The 24,171-nt window shown below is 38.3% G+C and overlaps 1 protein-coding gene across 1 annotated transcript in view; it reads left to right on the top strand.

Annotated features, from left to right (window-relative positions):
• PTPRQ (protein tyrosine phosphatase receptor type Q) overlaps positions 1–24,171 on the top strand; it is a 261,122-nt gene that overhangs the window by 13,449 nt on the left and 223,502 nt on the right. The window contains exons 10-16 of the mRNA XM_037042809.1: positions 2,291–2,560; positions 8,950–9,210; positions 11,326–11,456; positions 11,639–11,768; positions 12,812–12,962; positions 13,404–13,510; positions 15,873–15,970. Of these exons, the coding sequence (XP_036898704.1) occupies positions 2,291–2,560; positions 8,950–9,210; positions 11,326–11,456; positions 11,639–11,768; positions 12,812–12,962; positions 13,404–13,510; positions 15,873–15,970 (1,148 nt within the window). The remainder of the gene's footprint in view (positions 1–2,290; positions 2,561–8,949; positions 9,211–11,325; positions 11,457–11,638; positions 11,769–12,811; positions 12,963–13,403; positions 13,511–15,872; positions 15,971–24,171) is intronic.

Genomic DNA, 24,171 nt, shown 5'->3' with positions numbered 1-24,171 from the left:
TGTTTTTGATAGATGTTTAAATTTTTCAACTATGTAAGAACAAAGATATAACATTGTTTTATCTTGGAATCCTGTGAAGAGTTTTTCTAAGTGAATTATGCTGGCATTTTTGATAATTTTACATAAATAATCAGACTCAACACTTAAAGCCAAGTCAGCAACAATTGTGTGAAATTAAAATATAGGCTGAGCCAACTACAGGTCTGGACAAGAATGATACTTTTCTGAAAAATTAAAATGTGGTGTGTAATAGTGTTGATAAGGAAGTGAACTTCAGGATGGGTTAAAAATCTAATTATAATTTCTTCAAAATAATTATTAAAATCATAATTAATTCTTTAAAGATTACTTAAAATAAAACTCTTGAACAGTTTAGAATTCCATACTCATCCTTATCATAATAAACTAATGATTCATCATTGTCCTTGGGAACTACTAAAAGTTCGAGGAAAGCACATAACAAGAGGACAAATAATCAGGATTAAAAGGAAGGCATTATAAATTCCAGAGTGTTATATAGTAGTAAAGTCACAAGGCTTGAAATTCAAATAAATTGTGTAAGGAGATAAACGAAAGTATTTTCTTTGGTTTGCAATAGAGTATGAAAAAACCTGCCCTGGCCAGTGTGGCCTAGTTGATTGGAGTCTCATCCTGTACACAGGACCCCCAGTCAGGGCACATGCCTAGGTTGTGGGCTTGATGCTCAGTTGAGGAACTTGCAAGAGGCAACCAGTCAATGTTTCTCACATCTCTCTCTCTCTTCCCCATTAAAAGAATGAGAAAGTGCCTTTGGGTGAGAATTGAAAAAAAAAAACCCCAGAAAATATTATCCGATTATGTTCTACCTTTGTTGCAAACACTATAATTTTCTCATTTCTAAATGTGTCATACCTTTCAGAAATTCGAAAGATAGTATAATTTGAAGTTGCAATTATCTTTATGATAAATACCAGTCCCAAAGCTTTAAAAACCATCTATATGTTAATGATGCCTAAATTTATACCTCGGGCTCCAACCTTTCTCCTGAACTCCAGACTTAAATACCCAACTGCCTACTCAATATATCACATCTGGCAATCTAAGAGACATTTTAAGTTGAGCATGTCCAAAACTGAACCACAAACACTCCCATCCAAACCTCCTTCGTTTGCAGCCCTTTCCACGACAATGCACAGCCATTTCTTTCATCCAGTTGTTTGGGCCAGAACCTGGCAGGCATTGGCCCAACACAAGAAACCTTGTGTTTCTTTCACAGCCTACACCCAATCTGCCAGGAAACCCCATCGGTTCTGTCTTTAAATTAATCCATGTCCCAATCCTTGCCCCCACTTCCCTCAGGGCTCTTGTCATCCAGGCCACCACTCTCACCCAGATGACTGGCCTTGCTTCCGTGTTTCCAACATTGGTCTTCTCTGTAGCCTGTTTTTAACATAAACAGCCCAGGTGATTCTTTACCATGCAGGGAAGATTATGCCTCTGTACATAACCCTGTAGTTGCTACCCTTTTTATTCAAAGGAAAGGCCTAGGAAGCCTTGCGCGACCTGGCGCTCTGCTAACCCCTGGCCTCACCTTATCATTCTTTCTCCATTCACTCTGGCTTTCTCCCTCTGGAGATGCCAAGTAAACTCCCACTGCAGGGCTTTTACCTTAGCTGCTTTTTCTGCCTGGAGCTCTCTTCTCTAGAAATCTGTGTGTCTAACTCTCTGGTCGAGTGTTTTGCTCAAAATCTCATCTTTTCGAAGACATCTGCCCTGGATTCCCTGTGTAAACCGTGACTTCCTTCCTGTAGGCACCCCATTCCTGATCTCCTGAACTGTGGTTTACTTTTTCCTGTAGTGCTTCTCATATCTCAAGTACTATGTAATGTAAACAATGTAAACTCCTCAAGGCAGCAACCTTTATATTTTTATTGATGCGCTCTGCGTGCCTAGGAGAATGCCTGGTACATAGTGGGTACCTATGTATATTGGATATGAGACTAAGTAATTTCAATAACAGGAACATTACTCTGATAAACCTCTTAAAAATCTAAAGAATTTGCAAAATGCCATCTATTTTCTGTTGACATATAATATTTGTGTTGACCATATTGATAAATTTGACATAATAATAAGACACATTTTTCTCAAAAATGGACTTCTTTTTAAGATAAGATAATGTTAAGGTTTGTTTAAATTACATTAAAAACTAATTTATATTGAACTGAGATATTTTTTACTCATTAGAATGAGTACTGACAATAGAATGACAATAAACCAAGATATGTTTCTATTCATCTATTTCTCCAAGGCATAAATCCACCTCAGAAGGTTTATGCTAGCCCGGAAGATGTGGGAGAGGACAGTCTAATTCTTCAGTGGGAAATTCCACAAGATGTCCATGAGGTCTACATTCAAATCAAATCCATACCAGATGCAAGAGAAGTCATGAATCTTTTTGTCAAGGATGCCAATAGGTCCAAGATTGATCATTTAATCCCCGGGATGACATATGACATTGGAATGGCAACAGTGATGAATGGGAATTTGAGTGAGCTGGTAACTATTCAACACACTCTAAGTGAGAACCAAATACTTTTCATTCATTATTAGCGGGTATTTGCTGGTCTTGGGGTACTATAAAATGTTCCCTGTAGATTCCTCAGGGAGTTGGTTTCACCTTTTTAAATAGATTGTTGGTGTGCTTTACCTAATGGTCACCTCAGGACCTAGAGTGATTTTCATCCCTTATGTCTGGACGATGCTCCCTGCTTGTATAAAGGCAGCATCGTTTATGATTAAGAACTTGATCCTAAAGCCATACTACCTAGGTTTGCGTCTGGGTCCAACTCTCTGAGAAACCCTGGGCCATGTGCTCAACCTGTGTATGCCTCAGTTTGTCTACTTACAAAATGGGAGAAACTAATCATATATACCATGGGATTCCCCGAGGATAGCTGACTTAGTAAATGTAAGAACTCAGAACAGTGCCCGACACATAGCTGCTTGCGTTTCTAATTGTTACTATGTTAACAGAGGCTTGCTGCTGCACGCTGGAAGGAAATATTGACAGTGTGTGAAAGGTTTAGGACCAAACCAACAAAAAATGTCCCTGCCCTTTCTCAAAAGATGAATGTACTCAAGGAGTAATCATTGAAAAATCTAGTAAGGAAAGACAGTTAAAAAGTAAATTTATAAGTGCAATAATATTTATATGTTTATCATTGTTATAAACATTAGGGATGAAAATGCAAAGTGGTGTGCTAGAGAGTGATTGAAGAAGGGTGGAGAGTTCTGTTGTAAACACGCTGTAATTACGAGGACTGTTATGTTTGAATGGCTACTTCACGGGTTAGAAGGAGCCAGAGTGGCATTAGATGGGAGAAGGATACTTTAGATATACACAGCTAGCATGAAGGCTGGACAACAGAAAAAGGAAAGGCCAGAATGTGCGGTGCCTGATGAATAAGGAGAAAGGTGTTAGTTAGGGAATGACACTGGAGAGGTGTTCAGGAGTCAGGTCACATAGGTCTTATAGTCCACGCTTTTGAGATTCTCCTGAGGCAATGGGAAGCCATTGAGGATTTTATGCGGGAAAGTGACAGTGTGAACTATGTTACAGGCTACATGCAAAGAATGGACTGTGAACGGGCGAAGAAACTGGGTAAGGGGATGCTGTAGAATGCAGACAAGAGGTTGTGGTGGACAAGATGGGAAAGGGCAGATACACTTTATATTATGAGGGCAGGTGGTCCACACTTTAAGCCTGGTGCACTGATGATAAATTAAGGAGGGGAGAAACTCAGGGTTTTGACCTGAGCAATCCGGGTGGATAGTGGTGACTCTGAGGAAGGAAACATCGCTGGACCTCACAGGCCTTGTGGCTCTCAGTAAGGGCAGCCTGGTGGAAGAGTGGTTGGTCCCCCAAATTATATACCAGCAGTGTCTACCTTCAGCTAGCATCGAGTCTTCCTGTTTCATCCTCCAAAGACCAAAACTAAATGTATGAATGGCACTTTCACACTTCAATTTCTAAGAAAATCTACATAATGCTAATTATCATAGAAAAAAGCTATGAAAAAGAAAACTACTAAGAAAGATATTGCCAAAAACTGTTATTTCATGCCTATGATGTATTAGCAAAATGGAAGCACTAAAACTAATATGCATAAATGGGAAATGAACTCTAGTCTTGCATCTGTCAATTTTTAGCTGTATGAGGTTAGAGTGTCGCTGTATTGTCTCAGTGCCTAAGTTTTCTCTCTAAAAAAATAGATCAATGAATACATTTTAAAATCGTCTTCCAGCTCTAGGTCCTATTCTTTGACTGTAGGAAACGTGGTGTATTTTCACCCATCCTCCATCTACAATGTAAAAATTTTGCTTCCTTTCCTAGATAGTGATCTGTTTTGAAATTTTTTCAGCTCTGTATATTTGGTTATAAGCACAGTTGTTAATTTTGTTTAATTCAAGCACTTATTTGTAAAACCGTTCTCCAACATGGAAGCTAAAACTTGGATTAACACCTATAAATGTTAGGAAGAATAATAGAATATTGGGGTCTGGAGGCGGGACAGAGATCTTCCTGCCAATCAGATACGCAATTCCCATCACAGAGCCTCTGATTCTTTGTGGTGCATGCCTGTCAGTGTCCTGTAGCAAGGGATCCCAAGGCAGACGGGCCCTCGGGTTCCCAGGAAAGGCCATCGAATGTTTGGAATCACCCCCAGGTCTATGGTTCCTTTCTTTCTGGTGAATTATATGTATGTAGTTCCTTCGAGCATCCCACAATTTCCTGTAATCTTATTGGCCTTTCTATCTACTTCTTAAGCTTGATAATCACTTTTGACATCACCAAATTATTTATCATTTAGCATTTGTACTTGTCTCAAGATGACAAAACAAATATTAACCTATTCCAAAGTGCATGGGTAGAATGGATGCTTTCCATGTATTAATTCAACCAGTATTTGTTGCTAACTTTTACTTACTATGTTCTTTTAAAAAAAAGATTTTATTTATTTATCTTTAGAGGAGAAGGGGAGAGGAGAGAAATATCAATGTATGGTTGCCTTTTGGGGCTCGCGTTCAATCCAATGAGCTACACCAGCCGAAGCTATTTACTATGTTCTATTTTTCTCTCTCCCATATACTAAGAGGCAATCAAATACAGAGGGGTATTTTCCTTTTAATGAACTTTTATTGACGTGTAGAAAGCAATCAAATTTACACATGTTTCTTTCCCTTTCCCCTTTGAAACATCTCTCTATTGTTCTCTCTCTAAAGTATTCTGAAAATAACCAGCAGAACTTGATTTCCAGGTATTATTATGCACCTTGAAGCATAAATTGTTTTCTTTGGGAGAAGTCCATCTCACAGCATGGACCTGGGAACTGGATGGCTTGTATTAGAATTTCAGCTCCACAATGATCAGTTTGCATCCTTCGGGAAGTCACTCCAACTTTCTGGTCCTCCATTTCCTCCTCTCTAACATGAGAAAGATAAGAATCTTATCTACTTTATGGAGCTCATAGGGCTCAGACACCAAGCAAGCACTGTGGGAGTGTCTGTCATTGTCACAACTTTTGTTTTCCAATGGGTGTGATGTGGTGGCGGAGGAGCCTGGCCATTCTCAGTGGGAGGGCGAGCTGCACGAAGACTCCCTCTACTGGAGTTGTTGACTACATTCCAGTCCCTTGGGGAAACAAGAACTGGAGGGGGGCTGCTGCTTGTGTTTTCTTTTCACCACTTGGTATAGAAGAACACATTGTAACGTAGACTGGGCATTCCCGAGACCTTGTTTTACCTTGTCTGTGAGAAAAAGCCTTTGAATTTGGCCTAGTTCAGTTTAACTTATATTGAAAACACATCGCACAGCCCCCAGTGCCAGCGCTTCTTTTGAAAGAGCTTTTGAAGGAAAATGGTTGAGGAGAGAGGTCACAGGAACAAAGATGGAGACCCACCAGTAGTCCCCAAAATATGTCAAGAGCTTTCATTTTTTCTAGAGTGAAACCTTCTTCAACTTGAGTTTCCAGAGGTTCAGGATATGATTTTGAAGAGAAGGAAGAACGTTGTCCTACTCCATACCTTTTTAGCCTTGGGGAAGCCTCAGGTTTAATGTGTCGTGTACTCAGGCAGTTGGCTCCATCTCCCTGGACAAGTGAAACTGAGAGAAAAAACCCACATTCATCACTGGAGGGACTGCCGCTGACTCTGCATTCAGAACTTAAACTAGACTCTGCCTATTTAAAGTTGTGTCCCTCCTGAGAAGATGTCTTTGGCACTCAAGAACATGGAAATGAATTGTTTCCATGACTACAACCATCACTCATTTCCAACCCTCAGATCTTTAATTGCTGCTCAAGGCACATTTAGAAACTTTCACAGATCACTGCCCACAGATTCAGATGGATTGGACACTTGTGGGATGTTGTCCTATCCTTAGAAAAGCCACATTTACTTTAAGAGTTTTGTAACTGAGGAGAGCTGGATGGAATTTAAAGAGGAAACCCACCATAAATTAGTTATGGACAGGAAAAGAGAAATTAAGATAACTGCAAAAGGCAAGTCATGGTGAGAGTGCCTTGAAGCCCAGTAGTGTACCATATGGAAATTTTATGGTGAGTATATTGAACATTTTCTCTTAACCACCAAGAATAGAAGAGGCAAGAAAGTTATATATGTTACAGTTGAAAAAACTGATGGATATATTGCACAGATTTTATGTTCTAGAATGCTAATAATATGTGTGTGCTTAAATCCTTTTACACAGTGCTGGCTCTGTGTAGAGTAGCAGAAACACACTAATAAATATTTAACAGTAACTTAGAACGAGTTCCAGTGCATGAGACCAGATGTCACCAATAAAACAGAAAAGGCCATCTCATTATTCTCTGGAGGAAAGAAGCATTTTTTTTTTCAGGATATGTACTTTAGAAGAAGATATGTACTTGGAAGAAAGACAATATAAGGATTTACTGGATGGTATCCCAATAATCCACAGAGAAAACTGATATTAAAACTGACCTGAAGAAAAATAATGGGAATTGAAATTGCCTGAAATTTCAAATCTCCTCTAAATAGCACAGGAGAAGACTGAGTTAAAGCAAAGCTGTTTAAAAGAGGTTGGAGAGTATAAAACATCCTCCAAGCAGTTGCCAGAACTGTGTTCCTAAAAATGAAATGAAAGGCCTCCTCAAAGTCCCTGTGCCTGCAGGACGCTCTCGGACGGATGGCATGCAAAGCCTCGCACAGACAGCATCTGGCCTCGCAGGGGGTCCTCCCAGGCCTTGTCCCCGTTCCTCAGACACCACAATTTTAACCAGCCTGAGGGTGTGCCTGAGGCAGCTCCAAGCACTTTGTGTATAAATACAATCTCTCATTTAATCATCACAGCGATCCTTCAAAGAGGATACTAGTCTCCTTCCCATTTTAAAGATGAAGAAACCAAAGCAGAGAGTGACTAAGTAACTTGCTGAAGACACTCAGCTAATAAAGAGCAGAAAGAACTTGATATTCCCAAACACGTGAGGATGCCCTCTTTGGTTTCCATGCCTGGCTTAAGTGGTCTCTTTGCCTGGAATTCACTTCTCACTGCCTCTCCCCCTCACACACACTCTTCCTGCTAAACTTGTACTGTCCTTTAAGACTCTGATAAAACTTTACTGACTCTGGAAAGCCTTCCCCAGCTCTCTCCGCCAGAACTGTTATTTCTTCCTCTTCTCAGCAACTTTTTGTTCATGTCACCAGCTCTGCTCTTGAGACGAGATAGGATCTTGGACCAGGAATGGGAGAACACTGGTGCACAGGCAGCCAAGTCAAGACCAGATGGCCGGAAGGAATGCCAGCCAGGCTGACCTCAAGAATGTTACCCCCCACCCCACACCCTATTCAAACATGCAGAAGTAGTTGATTTTATCTCTCCTCTACCTGTCAATGTGGAAACTACTGACCCGTGTGTGCAGTTTTTAATTGCATTTATTGGGGTGACACTGGTTAATAAAATTATATAGGCTTTAAGTGTACAATTCTATAATACATCAACTGCACATTATATTGTGTGTTCACCACCCCAAGTCAAATATTCTTCCTTCACCTTTATCCCTGCCCCCTTGCCTTCTTTCCACCCTGTTACCTTCTTCTACCTCCCTCCGCCCCACTTTCCTCTGGCAGTCACCATGCGGTCAAGGTGTGACTGCTATAGGACCTCTCTAGGGTGGCGATAATGAGCGGTCTGCCATGTTGCTCCGCACATGGCGTGAACACAGTTAGTTATAAGGCAGTGCAGCTGCAGAAAGCAGCCATCGACCCTGAAATGTAAAATGCTGCAAGCCTGCCTTTCACAAAAGAAGCAATCCTTTCATTCAAGCCTGCCCCGTCCCCAGGTTATAAAAACAGCCAAGCAGAACCAGCCCCCAGCTGATTCAAAAGACCTTCCTGTCCTGTGCGCTGCCTTCCTTGTGCTCTAGCATAAATTTAGTAAAATCTGCCTGGAAATTTCTCTGGAGTGTCCTCTCGATTTGTGTCCTAACACCAGTAACACTCTGATCATCTGGGTTTCTAGTTAGTGACATGCATATCTATTTCTTGAGATTGGGAGCTCTTGGAGTGCAGGATCCTGGCCTTATTTATTTTATTTGAGCACTTGTTCTAGTATATAGGTCCTCAAAATTATTTGTTTAATTAGCAAGTATAGAAATGAAAACTTGGGAAATCTCAAAGTATAGTTTTGAGACTATTACTGCAAATCAAAAAAAATGCAAGTTAATTACGTAATTCCGGTATACATGTTCGTGTGTGGTCTGTCAAAATATCCGCCTGTTTCTCCGTCTAGTGCTGACATGGAAAACATAAGTTTAATGCACGGACGTACAATATTTTCGCAGATTCTAACAAAACAGACCAAATGCAGAGAAATATGCTTGAAATTTGAAAAAAGACTAATGGTAAATCTCTCTTTTTATCTTTCAGAGCCCAAACCAGTGCAAATTGTTATTCCTTATGAAAGTTATAGTACTTCTATAATCTTATTTGTTCAAACACCTGATATTGGAGTGTGTGATGGCATACATATTGTAATTGAAGGAGGGCCAAATGTAACCATGCCTTTGAAACACGACAATAAAATAACTGTTGCCAATTTAACCGCAGGCACAGAATATAATTTCTCAGTTTCTGCCGTCAGTGGGACTAAAATCAGTGATGCGTACCGTGTGCCTGCAGTGAAAACATGTGAGTACTTTAGGACTTGAATAAGTTTTATCTTCATTTTGATTTTGTGTCACATTTCAAATTAGTTGACCATGTTCACTGGAATGCAATAGTTTTCAAAGATCTTTTAAAATAATTGCAAATACCTCACTGCTGAGCCTCATCTTTTATTGCCCAACATATGGATAGAGCTAAAGTATAAAATTGAGAGCATGAATTTTTAAAAATCTATCCACTAACAAAAAAATCCTTGCATATTAATCAGAATTTTCAGTGCCTTAGTCCAAAAGCGAGGTGTGTGAATAATGTCAGGCAGGTGACGAGGACTGGATTAAATTATTTGAAAGTGTCTCTCAAAGTATATTGTCTAAGTGCCTGCTCTAGCTGTGCTGCCATCTGTCTGGAAGGAGCTTGTATGTGTATTCCTTACCTCTTTGAATACATACAGTTAATACATAGTATATTTGTTTATACCAGTACTTACACTGGGAGATTCTTACTGGTTTTTATTTCTCTTTTTTCTCCTTTTATTGAATTTATTGGGGTGACACTGGTTAACCAAATGATTCAGGTTTCAGGTGCACAATTCTGCAATACATCATTGGTACACTGTACTGTGTGTTTACCACCCACAGAAAAGTCTCCTTCCATCACCACATATCCCCCATACCGTCCTCCACCTCCCCACACGCCACACCTCTTCCCACCAATCATGGTATGTTGTTCAAGGCCATGAGTTTTTTCTCTTGCTTTTCCCCTTTTTTGCTCAATCTCTCCTCCCCAGCCCCCTTGACCACACCAGCTGTCAATTTATCTTTTTTTAAATTTACCAAAATAATCTATATATATTAATTTTGAACATTCATAATATGTATAATTTATCTAAGATATTCATCTAGTATATGTAGAAATGAATGGTCCAAAATAATAAATACCAAGCAAATATCACATGGGTTCTAAAAACATTAAAATTTCAACTATACTATGTCCAGGTTCTTTATGATTTCCTCTTTCTATCTATAAATCTTCACATATATCAGACTACCATGAGTCTTCTTTCTTCCAAATTATAATCCTTCCATTGCTGTTTAAATTTAACTTTTCCATAAGATATTCCCAAACTGATGTCATAAATCATATTATTCCAACCGCATTTTAACATTTATAATCATCTCAGTATATACTTTACTTTTGCTTATAATTTTTATATACTTTTCATATTGATATTCTCTGCCTCTCTTTCTTCTACTACAAATCATCCTGAGTGGCATTCTCTTTGACATTTTTTATCTTTGAAAATAATTAATAATTGATCGTCTAAATATATCAATATTGTGATATCATGCAGCAAAATATACCAATATCTAAGATGACAATCTAAAGCTGTCAGCTTTTTTCAGTTTTTCTGAAATAATTTTCCCTTTATTCTAGATGAAATCTTTAAAATTAGAAAAATAACTATAAAAGCTCTGCAGATAAAAATTTGCTTTTAGCCAGAGACAGTGAAATTAAGAACAAGCTGACAGTAACCAGAGGGGAGAGGGGAGGGGATGATGGGGGGAAAGGGGGAAGGGTTTACAGGAACAATTATGAAGGACACATGGACAAAACCAGAGGTGAGCGGAATCAGGGGAGGGAGGTGGAGAGGGCTGGGGTTGTGGGGAGGAGGGGGAAAGGCAGAAAACTGTACCCGAACAACAATAGTTTTTTAAAAATTGCTTTGGGCTTCAAGCAATATTTGATACAAAGTGGATTTTTTTACTTTGTCTAAACTTCTTATTTGTCTCTCCATTTTCTTTTCAGCTTATGCTAATAGTTTCAGAGAGCTGTAATCTCTTTTTCCTCTTTTGAATATTGTGAATTTGCTTCGATGTAGTTTTTGCTGCAACATTGAAATTACTTGCCTGTAATAGTATTTACAATGACTCTGAGTATTGTGTGATTAGCATACTTTATAAATTGTCACTGTATGTGTAAATGACTATTTTTAATTAGGACAGAGAGATAGTTGATTAATACAATGTACTGTATTTTTTAAAATTGCACTCTGCATTTCCCTTTTAAAGGGATAAATTTAAAGAAAACTGAAGTTAGAAAACATCGAAGGAGAATTTGAGTGTGTTGTGTTTTGGGTAGGTTTGGAAGCGCCATCAAATATCCACGAGGGAAAAGTTACCGACTCTTCCATAGAAATTCTCTGGAATCGAGCTGGTGGGAATTTCCAGCGTTATGAAATCACATGCATAAACTCTGCTGCTGCCTTCATGGTACGTTATAAAAGGCTCTTGCAGGAATTAAACTGGAATCTTTCATGCTGCATCCAACATTACTGCATTCTCACATTAGACAGTAGTGAAACTAAATAACCCCCAAGTTTTTTGGCTCAAGTGCTCGATAGTGGAGCACTTCTCAAGTGAAAACTTGCTAATGTGTTCTTTTGGACTGACAGGTCCAGAAAGTGGTGCATGAAGCAGCAACGTTCTGCAACCTGGAGCCTGCCACAGTGTACACCTTTTCAGTTCGCACCGAGAAAGAAGGTTTTAAAGATAGTGCTCCCGACATAAAAGAAATACAGACAGGTACAGCCATGTAAGCATGTCAGGTCTTATTCCGTGTTCACATATTTCTCCCTTTTTGGGAAGTTTTAGTAAGTAGTACGTTTTCTAGATTTTCTTTATTGGCCAGCATTGTCCTCTTGGTCTTTTTACTGTTTCCCTTTACATGGGTGAGCACAGCCTCTTTCCTGTACGTATTGCTAGATAAGAGGGTGACTGATTGCCCAGGGGCTGGTCAAGTTCCTCATTTCTGGTTTAATTTCTCCATTGTTCAGTTAGGTAGACAATGAAGTGCCATTTCCCCAGTGTTAGGAGCCTACTCCCAATGGCAGATGGTACTTTATTCCGTGGTAGTTGGATGGAATAAAGGATGATTAGGAAGGCTGCAAGCGAAAGGTACATTTTCACATCTAGGTGAAGGAAAATTGTCAGCTAGTCTGCTGAAATGACTGTTATGGTTATTCTTGACCCTGATGCTCTATAAATACTTATGTATTTAGAAACTGGTCATGTCCAGTATGCCTTTACTGTCATAACAAGGAATAGAATGGAGAGATAAACCAGGTAATTTTGCTCTTATATATGGAAGACTTTTAGAGAGGAAACAAAATGTATATTATATACTATTTAATTTCACATTTCCCTCAGGAAATAAAGGAAGCATTTCATATTTAGATTGCAACGAACTTTCATAATGAGTAATCTTGTTGCTATTTGGTATTTAATTAGAATGAGTCCTAAAAATCACTCAATATTTCTGAAGGTGGTGGTTGTACAAGATCAAGATATAATCTCTTTGAACATTTTAGAGGCAAGGGAAATATTGAGTGTAATAGTACTGAAACACATATTGACTTTATTTAAAAGTTTAAAATGATTCTTGCTGGGTTTTTTATATCTCTTTTGACTTAAAACTGTTCATATCTGCTAAAAAGAATAAAAGGAATGTCTTGGTTACCCTCAGAGTTTGAAGAAAAGAAATTCTGAGAGTATTTCAGGGTTGTTTTAAAGGAGGTGCTTAGTGTGGTAGAACATGTCATTTCATGTGTGTATTTTAAATGCTACAGCCCCCAGTGCAGTTGAATTTCTGAACCACAGTAGAAACTCAAATGCAGTAGCTGTTAGCTGGCCTTCTCCTAGAAGTCTTCTGGATGGATTCATTATTTCCCTATCCAGTGAAAGCTTAATGAAAGAAGAAATGCTGCCTTCCACAAAAAGGTATGGTCATGTTGAAATGTCAAGTGACATGGAAGACAAGGATAACCTTTTGTATATATTTTTATAAACTATATGAGTTGCTTAAATTAGAAAACTTTGCAAGACAACTTTTTGGACTATAATGCAATTAGAATAACTGATGTATAGTACCACATTTATTTCTGCAAATAGATAATAAATTATTTCATGGTATTGTTATGCTTATGTGTATAATATATACTCTTTGATTTATGTAACATTGCTTTATGTCAGAAGCTATGCTTTCTAATTAGCTATAAATACTTAAGCATAGCAAATTATTTTAATGATAGACAATAAAAACAAAACATATATAAAATTCTTTTGGTATTGTGAGAAGACTGAGTTTTCCAAGTGTTTCTGAGCTAAATATCTTGACGTCTAAGCTAAATATCTTGACGTGTGACTTCCCTTACTGTGTAGGACATTCACATTTGATGGCCTTTCTCCAGGGACTGACTTTTCAATTAGTGTTATAACTACCAAGGGGCCGAAGAGAAGCCATCCAACCGTCCTCACGGTTAGCACTTGTAAGTTCATTTTGTATTTAATTAACTTTTCATGGGTAAAATTAAGGGAAATAGTTGTGTTTAACACCAATGTGTAATTCAAAATGAATGGATTTGGAAGAGGTTTATGACATGCTTGAAGAGGAGCACTGTATTTACGTGGAGAAAAATCTGAGTTATATTCCTGCCTTTATTGCTTATTAGTTATGGGACCTTGGGCAAAACTGTTACATTCTCACTTAGGAAATGAGAATAATTATTTCTGCCTAGCTATAAAATCTTGTTACTAAAGTGAAACTTAAAGTTCTCAGTTGAAGTTCGAAGAACTCTAGAACCCTAGGGCACTGTCATTATTAAATACTCACTATTTTTCTAATATTTTGACTGTATAACATTTTATGAAAAACAAACAACCCCCATGGAATATGATAAAAATAAATGGTACTGTGTTTTTAATTGCATTATCTGGGTTCAATTTGCCTTTTTTGACCTTATTTGCATTACTAACATGTCTGAGCATACGTAGACATTCCAGAGAGCCCTGCCACTGGTGGGTCCTAGTCGTATGCATGTTGCTCCAGTGCGAGTGAACGTGGAATGTGAGAGGAGGCTTAATTTCAGAATTTGCATGCAGAGGGAGGGAAAACCCTGGGAAATGTAGCAAGAGTCAAATCAATTACTGGAAAAGAAACCAAAAAAATTGAGCCCTTATATATCAACATGGTCCTATGTGCTTAAATTAATACTTTAGGTCTCCCTAGATTACCTAAAATGCAGGTTAAGGCTCAGAGGTGGTCATGACTCATTATTTAGGCTAAGATTTAACTTAGGTATCTAAGTCTACAACTTATATGACACTGCTGCCTCTCATAATGACCATCCTAATACAAAAGTCAGAAATAGATGAGAAATGGCTTCCTATTTTAAAATGATAGCTCATTATTTTATATCAGTGAAAGCTGCTTAGATTGGAATTGTGTTGTCCTAGTTGTCGCCATCATCATTGCCATCATTGTCATTGTTGTTAACTTGACCTTGCTTGCTCTTTGTCAGAAACCTTGCTAAGCTTATGTCGTGATTTATATCATTTAATTTTCAATGATAACCTTTATCCTGCCAATTATAGTAGATGCATATTTTTATATTTTTTGAAAATGAGGCAGCTGAGGATTAGAGAATTTCAGTAGCTTACACAAGTTGACAGAGATTTGAACCCACATTTCCCTGACATCAAATTCTGTCCTCATAACCACTCTGCTTTAGTGGAGAGGCCTCTGCGATATAGGAAGGACTGACTCTCCCCATTCTTGGCTCTGTGACTTTCTGCAAAGCATCATGCTACGTGGACCTCAAGTTCCTTATTTCTACACTGGGTTTAAGAATATTTTCTGTATTTTTAGAGGTTGTTGCTTTGGCTTTTTTTTCTCAGACAAGGTTAGAAATCTTTATTTTCATCTTTTCCACTTTGTAATTTCATTTGTGTCTTGTACCGTATATAATTATTAATTTTATCGTACCTCTTTTTCTTTGAAAGCCAACTCAAATCCATTTAGAAGTAGATGAAACATTTAAAAAGGTATAAAATAGAGCTAATAATGTGGGGGAGTAATAAATTAATTATAGTAGGAAGGAAATACGCATCATGGAAAATGGAATAAAAAAGATTGTGAATCAGTAAGGCATATTTAATTCTGAGCTGAATTCCAATAAACTTAAACCAGTAAGTATGTAAACAGGAACTAAAATCTCATGCAAAATTTGAATTTAGAGATGAAATTATTCCAATGAAATTATAGTATTAAATTTTTTCCAGTTAAGGAAAGCAATGCAACATTTCAATTTGAAATATAAATTAGAAGTAAAGAAATGTTACTAATAGAAAAATAAGTTTCTAGAACCTTCTCAGATAAAAATATTTAAAGAAAAAAAGAATCTGTAAAGCAAACTGTACTTGAACAAAAGTTAAATAAATTAAAAAAAAAAAGAAAAAAGAATTTGTGAACTTAAGGGAGGAAAATAGATGTATCTCTTATTTTGTGCAGTACCATAGAATTTGAAGTTAAAAATGCCAGTTGTAATAACTGTACACTGAATTATGCTATGAGAAAAATACACGTCAATACCCATAGTTCATATCATTTTACTGTGGAAACAACATTTCTAGAAAATTCTTTTTTTCCTTTCTTTGCAGAGATGCAGAGACTGAGGCTCAGGGTAAATAGCTTGCACAAGATCACACGGTGCTAAAACTGACTAGAAAAACCTAAGTATCTCGTCCTCTCTGTCACAGTGTGATATCAAAGCTTATCAGTCCAGTGTAGATAACATAATGTTAGAACTTTTTTTAAAGACATCATTTCTGTGTCTTATTTCATCACCCTAGATCCAGACCCACCATCTGAGTTACTGGTTTTTGGGCAGGAAGAAAACACAATATATCTGTCTTGGAAACTCCCACAAGGAGGCTTTGAAAAGTTTCAGGTAAAGAACACTGCTACTGTCATACAACCTAGATGTTTAGTAAGGTCTTTATTTTACTCCTTTTTGTACCTCGTTTTACAGTAATGGCTTTAGAAATCATAGTACCACTTCTTAAATGTAAGGTTTTCCTCCAAAGCAATTCTATTTACTGCATTAAAAGTATAAAGTTGTCATAGTGTTCAGATTTAAGTAAAAGCTGATACTTGACTTTATAGTTTTTAATTTTTTTATTGCTTATGCTATTGCAGTTGTCCCAATTTTCCCGTCTTTGCCCCTCCCTCCAGCTCACTGCCATCTCCCACAGTCCATCCCCACTGTTCATGACCATGGCTCATGCATGTATGTTCTTTGTCTAATCCCTTCACCTTATTTCAGTCCATCCCCACTTCCTCCCTTCCCTCTTGTAGTTGTCAGTCTGTTCCATGTTTCTGTTCATTTGATTCTATTTTTGCTCATTTGTTTATTTTGTTCATTAGATTCCAATTATAAGTGAGATCATTTTGTGTTTGTCTTTCATTGACCTGCTTATTTCAATTAGCACAATAGTCTCCATTTCCATCCATGCTGTCACAAAAGTCGAGGATTCCTTCTTTTTAAATACCATTTAGTATTCCATTGTGTAAATGTACCACAGTTTTTTTATTGACTCACATACTGATGGGCACTGAGGCTGTTTCCAAATCTTGGCTGTTGTAAATAATGCTGCTATGAACATAGGGTGCATATATTCTTTTGAATTGGTATTTTGGGATTCTTTGTATGTATTCCCAGAAGTGGAATTGCTGGGTCAAAAGGCAGTTCCATTTCTAATTTTGAGAGAAAACTCCATACTGTTTTCCAGTCTGCATTCCCACCAATAGTGTACTAGGGTTCCCTTTTCTCCACATCCTCACCAGCTCCTGTTGTTGGCTGATTTATTGATGATAGCCATTTTGGCAGGTGTGAGGTGATATCCCATTGTGGTTTTAATTGGCATCTGTCTGATGACTTGACTTGAAATGAGTTTGGATTTTCAGTGGGTATAGATGTGTGCATACATAGCACCAAAAGGTGAATAGAGGCCTGATGGTGCTGGGGGGAGATGCCTCTGTGACGGCACCGGCCAGAAGAGCAATTCCAGCAGTTAAAGCTGGTGATGTGCCACAGGCTCCCCTTCAGCTCCTGCCTACAGATTTAGTTCAGAGTGGAGACTTCCAGCCCAGAAGGGTTAAGAGTAGCTGCACACAGAAGATACTTTTCAACAATGTCTATAAGGTAAATGTCTACATTTTCATGAGTTTATTTTGAATAATGTAACCTGGCATCATGGAAGGACATCTTGTACACACCTGTATGGTTTGTGCAGATAATAAGCTTCCAGGGACAGCACTGTTGCTTTGTATTCTATGGGGGAAAACAACTATTCCATACTGTCATTGTGGTAGAAAACAGCAATTTTAGTTGTAAATAACAGAAAACAACCTGGAATAGTTTAAGTGGATAAAAAAATTGTGTTGTGGTAATACAAGTGTGCCTCATGGACACCAAGGAAAAGAATAAAACTAACAATTGGGAAGAAATGAAATCGGGTATTTTAAGCCCATTGAAACTCCAGAGATTGTTTTCTATTTCTTATGTTCATCTGCCTTAAGTTTTTTGTTTTTTTTGTCTTCTGATGACTGGCTTTCTCTGTGAAGCAATCCATGTAGTAAGTGGAAAAGTGCCATACACAGTTTTCAAGTGCAAATGGTGTATTACCAGCCCAGAGAACAGGCTCACCCTAGATTCCTAAGGAAGGGATTGTGATTATTCCAACTTGGACCAGACACCCAGTTTTAGTTCCAGTCAACAGTGGTTAAAGGTTTCATCTCATATTAAAATGGTGGCAACAGGTCTGTGTATGACAGAGGGTGTAAAGAGAATCATTAAAATTTGGGCAACTGGGACAAAAGGTGTTTCCTATAAATAAAAAGTAACATAACATTTAATGATTTATAGAATTGACGTAATCTGAAAGGAACCAGAACAATAAAATTACCAGATACTTGAAATAAATTAATTAGTACATCTGGATTTTATATTTGAGTATTGAATGCTTAACAATAAGAGAAGGTAATGGGCATTAAATGACGGATGAACAAATTCACCATTATGTACAGTATCACTAGCGATAGAGGGATGTGGTAGGCAGAATAATGGCCTTCCAAATATCTACAGCCTAATTCCAAGAACCCGGAATATAATATCATATGGCAAAGGGAAATTAAGGTAGTAGTAGATGGCATTAAGTTTGCTAATTAGTAGGTAGATTAGTAGGTTTGCTAATTAAAATAGGTAGATTATCAGAATCAGAAGAATCATAGATGTGGAAGAGTAATCTGTGTGGTAGACATGGAAGGAGACCATAAGCCACAGAATGTGGAAGGTGTCTAGAAGCTGGGAAAGGTTTTTATTTTTGTGGGTGGGTGTTGAGATATTATTGTCAATGTTTTCTGATTAACTTATTAAAATGATATGTCTTAGGAATCTAGACAGATGGAATGGTAAGAACTTTGAATGTCTCTAGTAATTTTAGTATTCTAGGCCAGCTGTAAATCACAATTTGACAGTAATCAATTAATGATTCAATTTTTTAAAAAAGTAACTGCTAAGGAAAAAGGTGTTGCTGCTGAATAAATTAAGAGAAATTTGATTAGTTTATAATTTTTAAGGGAATCAAATATGTCATTCTGTTATCTCCTGAGTCTAGCTAGGCTATCCTCCTACCTAAAACTAACCCCTGCTATAAAATTTCTGCTTCCTGCTTGAACAAGAGTGTGTGCCATGGGCTGCCAGTGTTTTACAGTTCCCTTGGTGTTCAAATAATGATTGTTAGAGCATTAGTGACTTGTGTAGTTAAAATACTTTAATCTATTTAGACCACCAGGCTTTAGCTTCCATTTGGTAGTTTCACAGTGGAAAGAAACTGTCTACCAGTATGTTGATATAAGACATTTGTGGCTTCTAGTCAAGATAGAAGTATAAGTAAATGCAGTACTTGAATCCTCGCACAAACACATCAAAATTACAACTAAACTACATAAAACATTGTTCAGAACCATCTGGAATCTATATGAACAGAAGTCCTATAACGAAGGATGGAAAGAAGCCAGGCAGAGACTGATAGGTGGGACAGAGATACAGAACAGTTTGGTCCCACACCCATATGTGGTAATTTAAAAAATGGAGGGATATCTTGGCTTCATAGGTTTCCCCTGAGGAGTGATGTGACCCGGCCCTACACCAGGCCCCACAGCTGAGGGGTCCAGTTCTGGGAGGAGAAATCCCCAAAACTTCTGGCTGTAAAAACCAGTGGGGATTATAGTTGAATGAGATGGAGGTCTTCTGGAGCCCCAGGCAGTTCCTCTTACAGAGCCTGCAAGGACTCATTTGGACTCACTTGTTCTGACCTCCAGTGCTGGGGCATCAGGGACATATGAGAAGGAACTGAGTTGTCTGACTTCAAAGCAGTGGCTGGAGTGGCAGCTTTCTCCAGATGGAGGTGCTGGTAGTGACCTTTGTTTCTTTGCTGAGAACTCCCCCACAGAGCCAGCAGATGGGTTCCATATCTGAATCTCTATCAACCTGGCCGATGATTCAGCCTGCCCTTTGATTCCCTGAGACCCTGTCCCACCCAACTTGCAGGCCAACCCAAGCTATTTACAGTGGCTTTTGTACACAAATGGCCTATCTTGGCTCATGATGCATACTTTCCTAAAATTTCTCAAAGGTTCACAAATCTCAAACAAGTAGCATCTGGCTTCAGTGAGTCCTACACCTTTTGCTAAGTGGCCCCAGGCCTGACACTAACAGCAGCCAGTGCTAACAGCTTGGCCTCTCCCAGGCACCTCCAAGCCTAACACAAGTAGCAGCCACCTGCAGATTGCTTTGTAGCTCATGCTGAGTAGCCCTGAGCAGGGCACAGGTGGCATCTGATCTTGGCTCACAAGTCTTGGGAGGCATCAGAGTCAGTGCACCTGGTGGACAGCTTCAGACCATGCCAAAGTACCATCCAAACGCCTCCATGATTAACACACTCAAGGGAAAGACTCAGAGGGCACCAGAGGCCCACTGAAATAATTCCTGCTCTATGCAGTTGGCCCCTCTGCAACAGCTCCCCTGAAGTGGTCACTGCCATGCTTTGCAATTAATTGGCCTGGAGAGAAACCACTCACATTGACAGCAGTCAAGACTTACCTACAAGAGGAGGATGCACATAGTTTATTGTGGTTGGGGCAGGATAGGATGCACCTGGAGTGCTGAGCTCAAGTGACCTGAGAGGCCGAGTCATTGGACCCTACAGGGCACTTACTGCATAAGCCCAGACTACTGGGAGATAGAGCAGCTTTTTACCTAGTACGTAAAAACCAACACAGGGAAGTAGCCAAAATGAGAAGACAAAGAAACATGTCCCAAATGAAGCAAAACAAAACTCCAAAATGAACTAAACAAAATGGTTCCTAAACAAGCAATCTACCAGATGATTCCTAAACAAGCAATCTACCAGATGCTGAGTTCATGACATGCTGATGTCATAACACTTGGGTGCTCAGTGAACTTAGAGTAGAAGAACTTAGTGAGAACTTGGACAAAGGGATAGTAAACATAAAAATGGAGATAGAAAACACTAAAAAGAATGAATCAGAAATGAAGAATACACTAACTAAAATGAAGAATATATACAAGGACTCAACAATGAAGTAGATGAAGCAGAGGATCAAACCAGCAATTTGGAAGATAAGGAAGCAGAAAATATCCAATTAGAACAGTAAAAGGAAGAAAGAATACAAAAAAAATGGGGACAGTTTAAGGAGCTTTTGGGACAGCTTTAAGCATACCAACATTTGCATTATGGAGATGCTAGGGGGGGAAGAGAGAGCAAGGAATTGAAAACTTATTCGAAAAAATAATGACTGAAAAATTCTCTAATCTGGTGAAGGAAATAGACATACAATCTTATGAAGTGCAGAGAGTTCCAAACGAGATGAACCCCAAGAGGTCCATACCAAGATGTATCATAATTAAAATGTCAAAAGTTCAAGACAAGTAGAGAATCTAGAAGCAACAAGAGAAACACAGTTACCTACAAGAGAGCTTCCATAAGAGTGTCAGCTGATTTTTTGACAGAAACTTTGAAGGCCAGGAGGGATTGGCATACAATATTCAAAGTGATGAAAAGCAAGGACCTACAATGAAGATTATTCTACCAAGCAAAGTTATTATTTAGAATAAAAGAACAGATAAAGAGCTTTTGAGATAAGAAGCTTTATGCTGAGTGAAATAAGTCAGGTGTTGAAAGACAAATACCATATGATCTCACCTTTAACAGGAACCTAAACAACAAAACAAACAAGCAAGCAAATTATAACCAGACATTGAAATAGAGAATAAGGGGCAGCGACCAGAGGGGAGAGGGGAGGGAATTTCAGGGGAAAAGGGGGAGGGATTTAGAGGAACTAGTATGAAGGACACATGGACAACAACTAAGAGGGGTGGAAATGGGGGGGGGAGGTGGGGAGCATGGGGGGTGGGCTTGGGTGGGAGTAAAAGACATAAAACTGTACTTGAAAAATAATTAAATAAAATTTTTTAAAAAAAATTTAAAAAGAGAGAAAAAAAGAGCTTTTAAGACAAGGAAAAGGAGTTCATCATCACCACAGTATTACAAGAAATGTTGGTGTCTTCTTGAAGAAGAAGATGGAGAAGAAGAAGGAGGAGGAGGAGGAGAAAAAGTAGAGGAAGAAAGAAGAGAAGGAGGGGGAGGGGAAGAAGAAGAGATAAAAATGTGAATAATGAAATTGCTGTAATATATATCTGTCATCCATATGTTCATGGCAGCATTATTTACAATAGCAATCTAAGTATCGGTCAAGAGATAATTGGATGTGGAACTGGTGTGTGTATACAATGGAAAATGGAATATGACTCCACTATAAAGAAGAATGCTGCCATCCGAAACAACATGGATGAACCTAGAGGGTATTGTGCTGAGGAAAATAGGTGAGACAGAAAGAAAAAATGCCGTATAATTTCACTTCAGTGTGGAATATGAAAACCAAAATAAATGAACAAGCTGACCAGAAACCGACTCAGAGATGCAGAGAACATGTTGATGGTTGCCAGGTGAAAGGAGATTTGGGTGCATAAGTGGAAAAGATAAAGGGATTTAGAAGTACAGATTGGCAGTTACAGAACAGAATGATCATGGGGAACTAAGTATGGCACAGGAAACACAGTCAATGATACTGTAATGACTATGCATGGTGTCAGATGGGTGCTAGATTTGTCAAGGTGATCACTTCATGGGTTAATAAATGTCTAATCACTGGGTTATATACCTGAAACTAATATATCATATATTAATTATAATGGGAAATTTTTGAAAAATACTTTAAAATTGCACATATATTACTCACTCCTTAACTTAAGTTTAAAATATTTAAATAATTTTAAAATAATTTATTATTAATATTAAATATTAAATAATATTACATACAGGAAGACATTTTATAGATCTGTGTGTGAGACTTGTATAATGTGTAAAGGCTTCTGTGGCTCTCCGCTGTCCACCTAATGTTATGTCGACTGCTTATTGTGATCTCTGGAACCGATGAGTGACTCCAACAGCCTTTCTCATCTTCTGTTTTCCATACACCTCATGTTTCAGCTGAATTGCATTGCCCACTATTATATTTTTTATGTTTTCTGGACTCTATTCTTTGGCCATATTTTTCTTTTTACCAGACTCCATGTTCCCCATATTTTTCCTTGGCACTTCTTTAAGACTTTGGTCAGAAATCATTCCTTCCACGAGAATTCCCTGAACACCATTTACCAGCTTCCCGTGCTAGAGTGTTTAGTGTTGTCCCTTGGCTGCTGTCTGTTCTTCATGTCTGTTTGTACCTTTTCACTGAACTATAGTGATTCTAGCTTCGAATTATTGTAAAAATCTCTCCCTTCCTTTCCATCTCCATTTCATGTTCAGGCTCTTACCATTGTGACTGGTTCCATCTTCCCCCAAGGATCCGAGTGGCCTGCAGAGCCATTCTGAATCTGTTGAACCGTCATCTCATTACCTTTTTCTCATCTCATCTTAGATTCCAGATTCATATTGTAAATGCATTAGACATTTTACTCCTTCTTTCTTTCATAGTACATATCTCTTTTAGATTTAAATATCTGTGTAGGTTTTTTTCCTCCCTGAAATGATCATTTATGTATTATTTACTCTGACCATTTTTTCTGAAGGGGGAGATGGCTTCCCCAGCTATTTCTAAAAATAGTTACTTTCTTCTCTGACCCACACAACTTTATTTGTCATAGCATTTACACAATGCACTCATTACGATGTCTGCTCAGAAACAGACATCACAGAACATTAGGTTTCCACAACACATTGAAGATTCCTAGGAAGCTCATGCAGAGGGAAGCAAATGAAAGGGAAGGACGGTTGGCTCCCAGATTTCATTGTAGATAGAGGTGGAGCTGGTGTCGGGGCTTTCTGGAAGAAGTAGAGGCCATGCTGTTTGAAAATTCCCCTGAGCTTAGAGGCACAGGGAGCTGGGCCCTTGTTACCTTGGTTGTGTAGGGTAGGCTGGGGAGAGGAGCAGGGATCTAAAAGCTGTCAACAGTCAAACATAAAAAAATGGAGTCAGCGTTTTTATTACAATGCTGCAATTATTTATAGTTTAAGGTTAGAAGAAATAAGAAGAAGGGGAGTTTTTTGTTTGCTGGTTTGTTTTTTAAAAGATGAGGGCATTATGTGTGCCTTCAGGGTGGGTTGAAAGCTTCCTGAAACAGAAACAATTTCATTGTCCACAAATTCAACACTCAATATTCAAAAATCCTATGCCTTCAGCAACATTCTTGTCCTCACAATGCTTGCTTATAGCCTAGAAGAACTGCAGATATGAGAATGGTAGTTACTAAACCAACATCTCTATGAAGGCTGGAGTGGGTAAGATCAAGCCCCCAAATCCTCTGAAACAAAAGGAAGGAGGATGCCGTGTGTTAAGGTCTGCTTGATTAACCAGGCAAATGCCTTAAATAAATCTTAAGTCATCAAGTATTGTCAGTTCCACTACTGAAATATAAATCCCATTCAGTTCTTAATGGGTCCTCAGAAAACCAAAGTATTTAAAAGTTCTCTATCAATGTCAAATGATAAAGTCTGTGTGGCATTC

Source organism: Sturnira hondurensis, unplaced genomic scaffold (assembly GCF_014824575.4).
Source record: "Sturnira hondurensis isolate 20B ecotype Veracruz unplaced genomic scaffold, ASM1482457v3 Scaffold0003801, whole genome shotgun sequence".
Classification (NCBI taxonomy): Eukaryota; Metazoa; Chordata; class Mammalia; order Chiroptera; family Phyllostomidae; genus Sturnira; species Sturnira hondurensis.
Note: the sequence above shows the minus strand (reverse complement) of the source record. Positions and strands in the feature narration are given on the sequence as shown.